Source organism: Myxocyprinus asiaticus, chromosome 29, assembly GCF_019703515.2.
Source record: "Myxocyprinus asiaticus isolate MX2 ecotype Aquarium Trade chromosome 29, UBuf_Myxa_2, whole genome shotgun sequence".
Lineage (NCBI taxonomy): Eukaryota > Metazoa > Chordata > Actinopteri > Cypriniformes > Catostomidae > Myxocyprinus > Myxocyprinus asiaticus.
In genome coordinates this window covers 25,289,705-25,305,403 of record NC_059372.1, presented here as the reverse complement: position 1 = coordinate 25,305,403, position 15,699 = coordinate 25,289,705, and the positions used below count along the sequence as shown (strand labels likewise).

The 15,699-nt window shown below is 41.3% G+C and overlaps 1 protein-coding gene across 6 annotated transcripts in view; it reads left to right on the top strand.

Moving 5' to 3' along the window:
- LOC127419701 (E3 ubiquitin-protein ligase UBR4-like) overlaps positions 1-15,699 on the top strand; it is a 92,335-nt gene that overhangs the window by 40,478 nt on the left and 36,158 nt on the right. For 4 of the 6 annotated variants that reach the window (XM_051661335.1, XM_051661332.1, XM_051661333.1 and 1 more), the window contains 22 exons: positions 457-527; positions 621-813; positions 1,586-1,819; positions 2,058-2,228; positions 2,331-2,513; positions 7,871-8,029; positions 8,176-8,328; positions 9,351-9,578; positions 9,695-9,852; positions 9,975-10,146; positions 10,920-11,121; positions 11,229-11,392; positions 11,510-11,726; positions 11,984-12,200; positions 12,581-12,613; positions 12,922-12,985; positions 14,211-14,345; positions 14,437-14,611; positions 14,725-14,865; positions 14,972-15,093; positions 15,201-15,312; positions 15,419-15,549. In XM_051661335.1, coding sequence (XP_051517295.1) covers positions 457-527; positions 621-813; positions 1,586-1,819; positions 2,058-2,228; positions 2,331-2,513; positions 7,871-8,029; positions 8,176-8,328; positions 9,351-9,578; positions 9,695-9,852; positions 9,975-10,146; positions 10,920-11,121; positions 11,229-11,392; positions 11,510-11,726; positions 11,984-12,200; positions 12,581-12,613; positions 12,922-12,985; positions 14,211-14,345; positions 14,437-14,611; positions 14,725-14,865; positions 14,972-15,093; positions 15,201-15,312; positions 15,419-15,549 — 3,435 coding nt within the window. The remainder of the gene's footprint in view (positions 1-456; positions 528-620; positions 814-1,585; positions 1,820-2,057; positions 2,229-2,330; positions 2,514-7,870; positions 8,030-8,175; positions 8,329-9,350; positions 9,579-9,694; positions 9,853-9,974; positions 10,147-10,919; positions 11,122-11,228; positions 11,393-11,509; positions 11,727-11,983; positions 12,201-12,580; positions 12,614-12,921; positions 12,986-14,210; positions 14,346-14,436; positions 14,612-14,724; positions 14,866-14,971; positions 15,094-15,200; positions 15,313-15,418; positions 15,550-15,699) is intronic. The other 2 variants (XM_051661336.1, XM_051661337.1) reach the window with 2 other exon arrangements.

Sequence of the window (15,699 nt, the reverse complement as noted above, 5' to 3'; positions counted from 1 at the left end):
TTTCAAGGATCATTTTAACATGAAATAAAAATGTACCCTATTAACTTAATACAAATTCCTTGTTTTATTGTTACCAATCAATTCCCAATGGATAAAATTCCGCCTTACATTTTTAAAATGTTCTGATTCACTTAGAAATAAATATATAAGAAGAATTGGTGCAAACGCTGTCTTGTTGACTTTAAATGCCCACATATGTTGCCAGTTATTCATAATTAAGACATTAATGATGCAATGTAGCTGACAACTTTTACAGTTGCTATTGTTTTATTATTGTTATCATTTTAATACTGACATTGATGCATAACAAACGTTTAACTATTTTTAATTTGACACAGTGTTTTTTACATAGACCAACAGTTTAAAAAAGAATGCAAGAACATGTGCCATTCAAGAAGCTGGCAACCTAAATCTCTGTTCTTCAGTGTGGCCACTCATGAGTGTCTTATGTTTTAGGATGAGGATTCACTCTGCAACAAGTTATGCACCTTCACCATCACACAAAAGGAGTTCATGAATCAGCACTGGTAATAGATCCTCTTGGTCCTCCTTTCCAATAAAACACAGAAGCGTTCTAAATCTAAATGCTCATCCTTAAACTCCTGCTCTCCCCTGTACAGGTATCACTGTCACACCTGTAAGATGGTGGATGGGGTAGGTGTGTGCACAGTGTGTGCCAAGGTCTGTCACAAAGACCATGAAATCTCCTATGCCAAATACGGCTCTTTCTTCTGTGACTGTGGTGCCAAGGAGGATGGCAGCTGCCAGGTGAGACCGAATACTTCAGGTCATCATGGGAAAAGAGCAACTGCGGTAACTTTGGCTTGCAAATCATTTATCATTACTGCCATTCGCTCATTTCAGTTCTCCCTCAATTCATCAGGGTTCGCTACATTCAGGGCCATATATTCCAGGGGGGATGGGGGGAGGTAACCCACCCCAATAATCAAAACAAGCAAGTACAACCCCCCCCACCCCCCAATATTTATACCATGATCAATGGAAACATGTACATTCTTCATACTGTAACCCCCCAATGTTCAAGCCAAATCTATGCCCTTGGCTACATTTCTTTGTCATCTTTTGCTTTGTCATAAAAAAATTTAAAAATACACCATTATTTGGTAGTAATATTGCTTGCGATGAATATTGTCAATTATTAAACGGATAGTTCGCCCACAAATGAAAATTGTATCATTATTTTCTCACCCTCAACTTTCTTCTGTGGAAATTAAACGGTCTCATTCACTGTTGACTGTCATTGAAAAAAATAAAAAAGATGAAAGAAATGAAAGTAAATGGTGGCTGAGGCTAACATTCTGCCTTATATTTAGTTTGTGTTCCATGTAAGAAAGAGAAAGAAAGAAAGTCATACGGTTTTGGAACAACATGAGGGTGAGAACATATCCATATCCACTCATGCATGTCTCCTTGATGGAAACTCAAAGCATGTAACACAATCAAATTTAATTCCCTCTTCCCTGTGGTGCCCCCTGGCATAAACATCCTTTGTAATTTAGTTTAAGCAATGCAATGCATCACACATCCCTGATCCTGTTTTTGTATCTGTATCCTTCTGTTATAGGCTCTAGTGAAAAGAAGTCCCAGCAGTGGAATGAGCTCCACCATGAAGGAGTCCTCTGCCTTCCAGAATGAGCTGCGCATGCCAGAGAGTGCCATCCGCCACCAGAGCTCCTCACCTGCAGACAAGGGTAAAGTCACCATCTGTGATGGCAAAAGCAGCGACGATGAAAAACCTAAGAAGAGCAGCGTGTGTAAAAACATTGAGGGCTGCAGAGAGGACCTTCTTATCCAAGTGGTAAGAACAGAAGAGGCTCAAGAACTGCTTCGTTGATCAAAACTACCAGTCACAAGTCTGGGCGCACTTGACTGAATTTATGTTTCATATGAACTTAAAGACCTTTTGATCCAAAGACTCATGCTTAAATGCTTGAAAATAGTTTTAAGACAAATATAAATTGGGCCTATGTAGGAATTTCTTTACAAAATAAAATCATATTTTTAATTATTCTCACTTCTATTGCCCTTTTTTGTAGGCAAGCTCCTCCACAGCAGCCCTAGTGCTGGAGTTGCTCATCTTCCTAATGGATGCCATTCAGACTAACTTCCAGCAGGCATCAGCGGTGGGCAGCAGCAGTCGAGCTCAGCACGCTCTCAATGAATTACACACTCAGGACAAGACTGTGGAGATGACTGACCAGCTCATGGTATGAACCAAATGATCCAAACCTGAAGATTGATTCTTATTGTTCTCTTCAATCTTTTGAATTATAATTGCTGACCCTAAACAAACCCTTTTTATCCTTCAGGTTCCCACACTGGGCTCACAGGAGGGAGCGTTTGAGAACGTCAGAATGAACTACAGTGGAGATCAGGGCCAGACCATTCGCCAGCTCATCAGTGCTCATGTACTGCGTCGAGTGGCTATGTGTGTGCTGTCCTCCCCTCAAGGGCGCAGGCAGCACCTCGCCGTCAGCCATGAGAAGGGCAAGGTAATCCAGAAATCTTAAAAGGATAGTTTACCCAAATATAAAAATTCTGTCATCTTTACTCACCCTCATGTTGTACCAAACCCATTTGACTTTTTCCCATGGAACACAAAAGGAGAAATTAGACAGAATGACAACTTTAATGGCGATTTACACTTCGAACCTACGGCCTAGGCTAAACGTAGCTATGGCAGTTGCAGCATAACCTGACGTGCACCTTTCCAAAAATGTAACAAAGTGTCGCATCGCACAGACCTCAACAGCTGTGATTGGTCCTCTTTTTACTTTTACGCTTTTTAACCATGCTTTTTTGTCCCCCAGGATGACAAAAAAAAAGATCTCTGAGGTTGCGTCGCAGATTATTTTAAGTTTTGACTGTTTGATAGTATAATGTACAGTAAATAATCATGTTTCATATGTTATTAATGAAACACTTAATTTGTCAACAAATTAAAAAAACACCTGCTAAGAGTTGGTTATATTGCCTAAATGCATTGTAAAGTCCAGTTTTAAAATTACATCCATCATGTGTTGTTCTAATTAGGGGCCAAGCACCGAAGGTGCGTAGGCACCTATTGTGTTTGTTAGTGTTTTTTATTATTATTATTATTATTCTGTAAATGATTTTGATGGCAGCCCATAGAACCTTTCTATGCATTGCTTTCTGACTAGATTTTCCGCCATTTTGAATTTTCCGAAAAACCTACTTTAGTGAACTCGTCCTATGCCATACTTCCGATTTGCATGAAAATTGGCTTGCGTCATCTGGAGACACTCAGGACAAAAATTAAAAGAATTTTTATAGACCAAACCATTTTTGTATGGCTTTTCAACAAATTCAACAAAGAACACGCCATATTGAACTTGAGGCTGTGTCTCCACAACGCTTTGACGGATTGTACCGAAACTTGGTATGTGTCATAGCATCATGCCCTGAGGTGACTTGCAGCGTTTTGGCGTAGTGCCCCCTACGGGTCAGGAGATATAATAAACAGCTATTTTTGCTTATAACTTCTGAACGGTTTGTCCTAAAATCCCGAAACTGGACTCTTTAGGTTCTGTGGGGCATACCGTGTTGAATGATACTAATTTTGCCTATGTCAGCCATTATTGGCATCGGCCATTTTTAATTTAGTTGTAAAATGCTGCATTTTATGTGTCATTGGCACCATGCCCTGAAGGTGTCTAAGAAGTTTAGGTCCGGCAACACCTAGTGGCCAAAAAAATGAAATATAACTTTGTGAGCTTATAACTTTTAATGGCGCTGGTCTATTTTCACGAGACTGGGCTCGTTATGTTCCTGAGGACTTACCGAGCGCAACAATACCACATTTGCAATGGTTCACCTTATGGCCTGTTGTCATTTTAATATTAGTTCTGAAACTACTTTAGCAAATTGCTTGTAGGCCGTTTGTCCGATCAGAACGAAACCACCACCAGTAGAATAGCTGTAAGCAAGTTCTTTGATATAGGGAGGAACATAGCAAAATTTCAATTCTAAGGGCCAAAAACAGGCCGATGATTTTAAAAGTTGTCTACGCTTTTACATATATGGATATAACTCTTAAACGGAATGAGATATTTTCACCAAATTTGACACACTCGTATAAGAGCTCAATCTGAGAACACACAGAAGTAGTTGTGGGGCTTGGCCACTTGGTAGCACTATAACAGGAAACAACGTGAAAGTGGCTGTATCTATGGAACCGTTGGTCAGATTGACTTTAAAAACTGCATGCAGTGTCTTTATGAGAGTTGCCATCATTTGACTGTGAGGACAGTTGCGTGTGTATATATATATATATATATAACAAAACAAATATATATATATCTTGACTTGAAACTTGTCATCATGCTTCTTTGTTTGCTCAAGCTGCCAACGATGGACTTGACACCAGCATTGCTGCTTGTGGAACATGGCTGACATTGGCTGTCAACATGCCCAATTCAGCTATTAAACAAGTTTTAACATAGGCCAATCAGAATGAAATGGGGTGGACATATTTGACTGAATTTTTTTTCAAAATTTGACAATTAATTTGGCCACCGGTTGAAAATAACACACTTGTGCTTCACTGTGTTATTGTTGATTTGTGTGTGTGTGTGTGTATGTATATATATATATATATATATATATATATATATATATATATATATATATATATATATATATATATTTATTTATTTTTTGTTTTGTTTTTTTAACACATTGGCAGATTGACTACCCACACCAAGGACTGAGTGGGCCAATGATGGCTCTGTAACATCCAGTCTGTAAAATCTGACAAAAGTGTGAAGTGACGCCCAATTTGCAGCCATACAAATGTCGTGGACTGAAATGCCCTTAAACAGCACCCACGAGGTAGCGATGCCTCTGGTCGAATGAGCTCTCAAGCTCTTTGGAGGTTACAACCCCAGACTATAATAACTTCATATAGTAGCTTCCACTACCCAATGAGACTCAGTGGCACTGTCATGATAAGGGTCTACCTTTACGAGAATCAGCCCAAGAAACAAAAAGCTGATTTATCTTCCTCAATGCCTTAGTTCTCTTCATGTACAAACTTTGAGTACGAACTGGACACAGACAATTAATCCGCTCGTCCTCAGAGGAGAATGGTGGTGGGTGAAAAGCCAACAAGTCCACTGGCTTACAGCTGAGCGCAGAGTCGCTCACCTTAGGCACAAAGGCTGGATTCGTGTTAAGAGACACTCTCGACAAATCCACCGCAAAGCACATTCAAGAGTGATGTACCAACAAAGCATTGAGTTCACTAACTCGCTTAGCGGTCATCAGAGCCAGTAACAAAGCTGCCTTTAGCGAAAGGAGCTTCAATTCCATACTTTCAACTGGCTCAAAGGGAGGCCGAGAAAGCACATTCAAAACCACGAACAGATCCCATGACGGAACTAGCGGTTTTGACACCCTGTTCAAATGCCGAGCACCCCTCATAAACCTGCAAACAAGTGGGTGTTGACCTATTGTACTTGAGTCAGTTCCCACATGACAGGCTGATATGGCAGCGAGATAAACCTTTATCCAAAAGTTCCTGAAGAAAACTCAAAACGTCTGCCACCAAACATAAATATGGAACAGTGTGTCTGTGTGCACACCACTGCTCAAACACACTCCATTTCCGATCGTACGCAGAGCACGTTGAGGCAGCCCTCGTTCTGAATGGTTTCAGTCACCCTCAGGGGTAAACCTGTGACAATTTAGTCACGTCTCAAATTTAGCCTCTTATAGGCCAAGCCCAAAAAGAGCTACTCTGTCTGGGTCGGTGTGAAATATTTCCCCATCAGTCCCTGCGCAGCGGGAGGGGCCAAGGCTGGCCATTCAAGAGTTGTATTATTTCTGCCAGACACCGTTTCCCCAGCCAGAACTGAGCTATCAGTATGACTGAGTGACCGTATTTTCTTACTCAGAGTTGTAATGATTAAACTCATTGGGGGAAACACGTAAAGTAGCGCGTATGCCCATGGATGCAATAGAGCAGGGGTGTCAAACTCAGTTCCTGGAGGGCCGCATCCCTGCAGAGTTTAGTTCCAGCCCTGCTCCAAAATGCCTCCTTATAATCTTCAAGCACTCCTGAAGACCTTGATTAGCTGCTTCAGGTGTGTTTAATTAGGGTTGAAGCTAAACTCTGCTGGACTGTGGCCCTCCAGGAACTGAGTTTGACACCCCTGCACTAGAGCATCCACACCCATTGGAGCACCGTCTCTCGCCAGAGAGAAGAACAGAGGGCAATGAGCGTTTTCGTGCGATGCGAAGAGATCTACGGTAGCTCGCCCATGTCTCTCCCACAGCTGACTCACCACCTGAGGGTGAAGCTTCCACTCTCCGTACAGAAGATTCACCCTGGACAGGAGATCTGCCCCCGTATTCATCATTCCTGGAACGTGCGTCACCCGTAATGAAAGCATGCACCGCTCCACACAATCAGCTTTTGTGCCTAGCTGTGAAGTCGCTGTGAATGCGTGCCCCCTTGTCTGTTTATGTATGCCACTGTTGTCATGTTGTCCGGTCTGACTAGGACATGGTGGCTTTGAAGGAACAGTGCAAATTGCTTCAATACTAGAAACACTGTCAGTAACTCCAGAAAGTTTATGTGGGTTAAACCCCATTCATTATTCTGCCTTCGCACACCGTGCCCCAAACTGTGAGTGATGCGTCTGTCATCACCACTTTCCTCAGAGAGACTGCCCTCAAAGGTATTCCCCCCTTTAGGAAAGCGTGGATTCTTCAGTGACTGAGAGCGAGCATCCCCTTTGAAGTCACTGTCACCCTGCGATTTAAGTGACGGCGAGGACACAAGTGCTGCGCTGCTATCCAATGCTGAAACTCTCTTTCGCACTAGTCCCAATGGAATGACTGACACCGTCGAGGCCATCAGACCCAATAGGTGTAGACACAGTCTGAATGAGCCTTTTTTCCCTCTCTGAAAAAGCGACAAACAGCTGTGAATCAATCCGATGCGCTCATCTGACAGAAACGCTCTATACAGATCGGAGTTTAATCTGAGATTCAGATATAATATTTTCTGCGAGGGCACCAGACAGCTCTGTCTCGTTTATTTTGAAACCTGTTCTCTAAATGAGACACCAGCACTCTCGTATCTATCTCTGCTTGCTGCCGTGATGGAGCACAGAGCAGTAGATCGTCTAGATAACCAGACAGTCTGAGACACGTTAATCTCCGCAGCGTTAGCGCTGCTTCCACACATTTGCTGAACACTCTCTGTGCTAATGACAGTCTGAAAGGCACCGTCAAAAATTCGTAGGCTATCCCTGAAAAGCAAACCTTAGGAATTTTCTGTTTGACGAGTAAATGCCAATGTAAATGCATGCGTCTTTCAGATCGACTGACATAAACCAGTCTCTGGGACGAACAAATTGAGAGAGCGTTTTGAGCGTGAGCATTTTGAATTTGTACATTCTGAGGTGTTTGTTGAGGTTCCGCAAAACCAGAATGGAACAGAGATATTAACACCTTGTTGAAGAGAGGTGGTTTTACAGTGTATTGCAGGCGATAACCCCATTCTATTGTAGATAAAACCTAGGGGTGGACTGCACATGCACGCCAACTCTATGCATGAGCAGAGAGGGGCCTGTTGTAGCTCTCGCTCACCGATGGTGCTGCGGCACCATCTACCGGTAGAGCTGGGGATTGCAGCTCTAAATTGGACATTATTTAGGAGCTTTTTGTTTTTATTTTCACACATTGCTGTGTCCTCGGCCTACTGCCTGGATGCATAGAGAATTGTAATAAATTGAAATAATAGATTCACAACTAGTGATTATCTCAGAAATGGTAAATCTATATTATGTTAATTATAAACTTTTTGGCTGTCTCTTTGCAGATCACAGTCTTGCAGTTGTCTGCGCTTTTGAAGCAGGCAGACTCTAGTAAGAGGAAACTGACTCTGACTCGACTGGCCTCTGCTCCTGTTCCCTTCACTGTGCTCAGTCTCACGGGGAACCCCTGTAATGAGGACTATCTAGCAGTTTGTGGACTCAAGGTAACATAAACAAAGCTTCATAAGGATTAATTATCTTTCAGTGCTTCACAGGGTACATTTTCAGAAATGATTCTTGACAGGATTAATATCACAGATTTGGTGATGAGATTATGAAATGATTTCTTCTCTGTGCCTCTCATCCACAGGACTGTCATGTTTTGACATTCAGCAGCACAGGTTCTGTGTCAGATCACCTGGTCCTGCACCCTCAACTTGCTACTGGAAACTTCATCATCAAGGCCATATGGCTGCCTGGCTCTCAGACCGAATTGGCCATCATAACTGCTGATTTTGTCAAGGTTCACTGTTGTGCTTGTTGTAGAACAGCTTACATTTAATATTTCAGTAGTTGTCACTAATGGTAGACCGATTTGTTGGTCTGGCTGATTTAATTGGCTGATATTTGGCCATTCTCATTGATGTGTCTTCGTCATCATGGATGATTTAAGGAATAGTTCACCCAAAAATGATAATTCTCTCATTTACTCACCCTTATGTCATCTCAAACTCGTATGACTTTCTTTCTTCCGTGCAACAAAAACGAAGATATTTTTATGAAGATATTAGGTGTTTTTGTCCATACAATGCAAGTGTTCCAATGCAAGTTCCAACTCCTTTTTCACTATAAATCTTGACATCTGTAGTCTTCTTAGCGATCATGATTTCAAGCATGATTACACTTCATAGCGCCATCTAGCGCTCTGCGTATGCATCAAGGGCTAGGAAATGTAATCGAGCTTGAAATCATGATCATGCCTAGAGACTGCAATGGCAAGATGTACAGTGAAAAAGGAGTTACGTTTTGGTCTGTTCTCACCCAAAACCAATTGGATCAATTCAGAAGACATGGATTAAACCACTGGAGTATTACCTTTTTTCTGCCTGCCCTTTATGTCCTTATTGGAGATTTGCTCACCATTCACTTGCATTGTATGGAATAACAGACATGATATCTCCATTAAAATATCTTTGTTTGTGTTCCGCGGAAAAAAAGAAAATCATATGAGTTTGAGATGACATAAACGTGAGCAAATTATAAGAGAATTATCATTTCTGGGTGAACTGTTCCTTTAACAGAAGCCTGTCCGCACCAAAATCAGCAAAGAATCTCCATCAGCCACAGTGCTCTTTAGATATCAGCACTGGTCATTCATTGGAAAAACCCATATTGGTCAGCCACTAGTTCTCACTGTGTTCATATTAAGATAACATTTAGGCTCAAAAGTGAAAATGACATAAATTACCATGTGTTGTCATGAGGCATCAATTCTATTGAAAGTAATGTCTCATAAATTATTGTTTTTTATTTCTATTTTTGTAGATTTATGACTTATCTGTGGATGCCCTGAGCCCCATGTACTACTTCCTGCTACCAAGTTCAAAAATCAGAGATGCTACATTATTGTTTAACGAGGAAGGCAAAAGCATCATCGTCATAATGTCTTCAGCTGGCTACATGTACACTCAGGTGATGGATGAGTCCAGCAGTGCCCAGCATGGCCCCTTCTACGTCACCAACGTTCTAGAGATCAACCACGAGGACTTAAAGGTTCTTCAGTTGATACCTTTCCTTTCTCCATACACCCAGTTATAGAAATTTATATACTAAAAGGATTATTTTGAGTGTGACGCCATGCTGAGTGTGTTGTGTGTTGTTCTCTGCAGGACAGTAATGGGCAGGTGGCCGGAGGCGGAGTCTCAGTGTATTACTCCCACGTCCTGCAGATGCTCTTCTTCAGCTACAGTCAGGGCAAGTCATTTGCTGCCACAGTGAGTCGTGGCAACTTGGAAACACAGAAGCTCTTCACCATCAATGTCAAAGGGTAGGGCTTCTTTCTACATTTTGTACTGAAAAAGTACACTTATGGTTTTATATTGTAACCCTCGCTAAAGTGTTTTTATATTTATGGAAGTTTTTCTGTTTGTGATTCTTGTGCATATGCAGTTCTAATGGAGGCAGTAAGACATCTCCAGCACTCTGTCAGTGGTCAGAAGTGATGAACCACCCAGGTCTGGTGTGCTGTGTGCAGCAGACCACAGGAATCCCTCTGGTCATCATGGTGAAGCCGGACACGTTCCTCATTCAGGAAATCAAAACTCTGCCTGCAAAAGCTAAGGTCAGTTACCAGGGTTTTATAGTGCTAAGTTAAAGGAATAATTCACCCAACAATAACAAAAAATGTAATTATTTACTCACCCTCATATCGTTCTATACCAATATGATTTTCTTCTTAATATTGCACCATCAAATTTCTCTTTATTGTTAAAAGTATGTGGACACCTTCTAATCAACGATTTTGGTTACTCCATTAATTACAGTGAAGACAAAAAATAATGCTACTCCATACAATGGCAGTCTAGGACATTGTTTGCTTCCAACTATGTGGCAACAGTGTGGGGAGAACCCTTTTCTATTCCAGCATGACAGTGCTCCTGTGCACAAAGCAAGTTCCATAAAGAAATGGTTTGCTGCGTCTGGTGTGGAAGAACTTGACTGGCCTACACACATTCCAGAACTAAACCCCACTGAACATCTTTGGGGTGAATTGGATCTGTGAGCCAGGCCCCATCACCCAACATCAGTGCCTGACCTCACTGATGTTCTTGTGTCTGAATGGTAGCAAATACCTGCAGCCACTTTACTACACTATAGTGGAAAGTCTTCCCTAGTAGAGTGAAAGCTGTTATTGCAGCAAAGGGGGAATTGATTCCTGTGGTTTTTAAATTACATTCATAAAGCACATATGGTGTCTGCAAACTTTTGGCCACATAGTGTATCATAAGTGATCCATACAAATTGTGTGCTATATTCTATGTCTTCTGAAGCCATGACACAGCTTTGTGTGAGAAACAGACTGAAATTTAAGTTATTCTCCTCTCTACCCTTCAGATTCAGGACATGGTTGCGATCCGTCACACGGCCAGCAACGAGCAACAGCGCACCACCATGATCCTGCTGTGTGAAGACGGCAGCCTGCGCATCTACATGGCCAATGTAGAGAACACATCCTATTGGCTCCAGCCTTCCCTGCAGCCCAGCAGTGTGATCAGTATCATGAAACCGGTCCGCAAACGCAAGACAGCCACTGCCAGTGAGTCACACCACATTTATTTTAATTAATCACAACATGTTGTTTAGAGTTGATTGTGTGATATTTATAATTTATGTGCCTCTCTGTGCTTTCCCTCATCTTATCAGCCACACGCACATCCAGTCAGGTCACCTTCCCCGTGGACTTTTTCGAGCACAACCAACAGCTGACGGAGGTGGAATTTGGAGGCAATGACCTGCTACAGGTCTACAACGGCCAACAGATCAAACACCGACTAAACTCTACAGGGATGTATGTGGCCAACACAAAGGTAAAAAAAAATGTGCAGCCATAACATAATTGACAGTACACAGGTTTCTAAAGCCTTTAAGCTGCTTTTTTTTTTTTTGTACCTTTTTGAGACATTTGTCTTGGTTCTTGCTGACAGCCTGGAGGTTTTACAGTGGAAGTAGTGAATAACAACAACTCAATGGTGATGACTGGAATGAGGGTACAGGTTGGCACTCAGGCCATTGAGCGAGCTCCTTCCTACATTGAGATCTTTGGACGCACCATGCAGTTGAACCTGACACGCTCCCGCTGGTTTGACTTTCCCTTCACACGTGAGGAAGCCCTGCAGGCTGACAAGAAGCTCTCAATTTTCAGTAAGAGCCCAATAAACAGGTTATGTTAAGATAGCATACTACCACAGTATGTGTACTACTACTGTATGTAACATATCAAATATTCTGTATTTAAAAAAAATAGTAGGCAGTATAATGTGCAGTATACTAGTATTCCGTTCCTGAATATTCTAAGCCATTTTAAGCTTCCTAAAATACTGCAGCATGACCAGTTTCTAAGAAACTTTGCTCTACCTCATGAAATAACTAGCTGGTGTATATTTTGGCTTGTATTTCAGTTGGTGCTTCGGTTGACCCGGCTGGCGTCACCATGCTGGACTCCATAAAAATCTACGGCAAAACCAAAGAGCAGTTTGGCTGGCCGGACGAGCCCCCGGAGGACTTCCCTTCAGCTGGAGTCAACAACGTGTGCAGCCCCAACCTCAACCAGAGCAACGGCACTGGAGAAAGTGATGTCACCAGCCCCATTGCAACCAGTGGCACTATATTGGAGAGGTAGACCTGTCTCTTAACCCTGTGCGCTCTCCTATTCTTCAACATATTACTTGATTACAAGCACTAGTTCTGTCACATTTCTGCCTTATTTGTCGTTGTCTTCATTTCACTATTTATATACTACATTAAATGTGTATTATTGTCACAAAAGACTGTTTCATTATAGTAATTGATATCAATTAATGTAATTGAAAAGATGGTCAGAGGAATGAGAAGGAAGTTGGAGGGTGAGGTGTCAATGCATGGCTGCCATTGTAATGACCTCATGCTTGCATGCTTTTATTTCCTGTGTTTCACATACAAATCATTTTTACACGTTTCTTTTCTGTGATCCTCACACATATTTCTTTTTCTTTGCTCCCTAAAACAATAAAAAAAAGTTGTGAAACTGAGTCCTTATCAGCCTTGGACCGGTTAGTAACCACCCTTTCTCTGCTTGTGTGCATGGTGGTTTGCTCGTGCGTGTGTACATGTATGTGCGAGAGACAGCAGTCATACTCAGCTTGCTCTTATGTAAAACATGCAGGACAAATTACAGCTTTTATAAAGAAATAATTAATCACATGTGTTTATCTTTAACGTTCTTAATGATTGAAACTGTTATGGATTGATAATGACAATGTTTTGAGAATGGTGTAGAACTGATGTTTTAATATGGAATGATGTTATTTTTAATATAATATGCATTGTTTTCTCGATCTAACTGTTGTTTGATCTGTAGGTTGGTGGTTAGCTCATTAGAAGCTCTAGAGAGCTGCTTTGCTCTGGGTTCTCCTGGTGAAAAGGCAAGTAAAAGCTGTGATGGGTTTGTCAAAGGTGCCGGTGTTTGGGTACCATATTGATCTAAAAATTAAAAAATAATTCTGTGGTATAATTAGTATCATTAGTCTCAGTTCGGTTCACGTCTCAATTTGGTTCACAGGTAAAGTTAAAAACCTTATTATGGTGAATCCACAGTAGGATTTGTCAATTATGACAAGTGCCCACTTATTAACGTCTGCCCTACAGCAAGTAATGAAGGCCTACTGTTTGAACGTGACTTAAAGAAGCTGTTTCAAAAATTATAATTTTCTCATTTACTTACACTTATGTTGTCTCAAACTCGTATGACTTTCTTTCACAGAATACAAACTAAGATATTTTAATGGAGATATGATGTATGTTTGTCCATACAACGCAAGTGAATAGTAACCAAATTTTCAAGCTCTAAAAAGGACATAAAGTCTGTATAAAATCCATATGACTCCTGTGGTTTAATCTGCCTTCTGAAGTGATCCAATTGGTTTTGGATGAGAACAGACCAAAATATAACTAAATTTTCAATATAAATCTTGACACCTGTTGTCTCGTTGGCGATCATGATTTCAAGCTCAGTTACACTTCCTGTAGAGCCATCTAGGGCTCTGCGCATTTGACAAGAGCTAGGAAGTACAATCGAGCTTGAAATCATGATTGTTCCTAGAGACTTCTTTGGCAAGATGTACAATGAAAAAGGAGTTACATTTTGGTCTGTTCTCACCCAAAACCGATAGGATTGCTTCAGAAGACATGGATTAAACCACTGGAGTATTATGAATTACCTTTACACTGCCTTTATATACTTTTTAAAGCTTAGAAATTTGGTCACCATTCGCTTGCATTGTATGGACAAACAGACCATTAATATATCTTCTATTGTGTTCCACGGAAGAAAATCATATGAGTTTGAGATGACATTAGGGTGAATAAATGATGAGAGAAGGAAGCACACCAGGAAAATGTGGTGAGCAGTAGTTTAATTGGTTAATATTCATACAAACTTTCTAAATAAAGTGTTAAATGTCATTTCAGTTTAAGCTTTGGTATCAAAATTGATTTAGAGATCATCAAGTTTCACTTGTATTGGGATTGACTACTGTAGTCTCAATGTTGGCATTGTGACAACCCTACTTTTTGCTGTCATTATACATTCTACAATTTTCTTTTTGTCTATAAAAATGTCAATTTTTAAGGTGAAATTTACATTAACAGGAGAAAAATAAAGCTGCCGCTCTAGAGTTGGCCACTCTCCTCCTGTCCATCCCCACTCCTGTTGGAGTACAGCAGCAGACCAAAGGACTTCTGGCAAGCTTGCACACCAGCCGCACAGCCTACCACAACCACAAGGTACACATGCAATCCAATGCTGCAAATTAGGTCTGAACCTGTGCTAAACATGAATCCTTTCAATTTCTAAATGTGCTGAATGTGTGTGCAGGATCAGTCTCTGCTGAGCAATGCAGTGTACTGTCTGAACAGCAGCAGTAAAGAAGGAAAGGAGTTGGACCCTGATGTGTTCCAGAGACTGGTGATCACAGCCCGCTCCATTGCCATCATGAGACCCAACAACCTTGTGCACTTCACTGAGTCCAGGCTTCCTCAATCAGACACTGGTACGCTTAATGCTTTTAGGCTTACTTTGCGTATAGATGTTATTATCTATTTCTACATAGTGGTTCCCTTTCACTTACTGTATGTACTTCATTTTATTGTATTTTATGTTAAGATGTAGGTGATGATGGGAAGGACGGGCTAAAACAAGCCGATACTGAGAGCTGTAGCTTCATCATGCAGCTGGTCACTAACTTCTGGAAGCTTCATGCTCTTAAACCCAGGAATGCTTTTCTTGCGCCTGCCTGTTTGCCAGGTACACAGCCAAGACCCTAACCCTAGCCAAGACTTTTTGATTTGAGCTACATTCGGAGTTCATACGTTGATTGTTTCAAGAAACTGACAGTTCTTTTATCTCTAAGGTCTAACACACATTGAAGCCACAGTCAATGCACTGGTAGATATCATTCATGGCTATTGCACCTGTGAGCTGGACTACATCAATGTGGCTTCCAAAATCTACATGCAGATGCTGCTCTGCCCTGTATGTGTCCTTTTGTCTTTGCAAGAAATACATTTTACTTTTGTGCAGTCAGTGTCTTTACAAATTTATAGTTATGCAAATATTTATCATCTATCTGGTCTCTACAGGACACCTCTGTGAGCTTTGCTTGTAAACAGGCTCTGATTAGAGTTTTGAGACCCAGAAACAAACGCAGACATGTGACCCTGCCTTCTCCACCACGCTCCAACACACCCATGGGTACAAGCGGCACCTTTCAGCATTTAGATTATTGGCTTAATTATCACATGTTCAGGCTTGTCTAGAAAAAAGATGCATTCTGATTCACTGTGCTTCAATGTTCTAGGAGATAAAGATGATGATGATGATGACGATGCTGATGAGAAGATGCAGCCCTCCAATATGACCGGAGGGGAAGGTGGCAGACAGGAGAGTCAAGAGCAAAGCGAAGTGGACCATGGAGACTTTGAGATGGTGGTGAGTTTTGCCCAAGTGTTAATAGGGGAATCATAGCCTAATGTTTAAGGATCTTGGCTGTTGATGCTGAACTTTGAGGTTTAATTCAAAATAGGTTTTACCCAGGTGCACTTTAGCTGTTTTTGCTGTGTTGTATTCATTGTATATAAT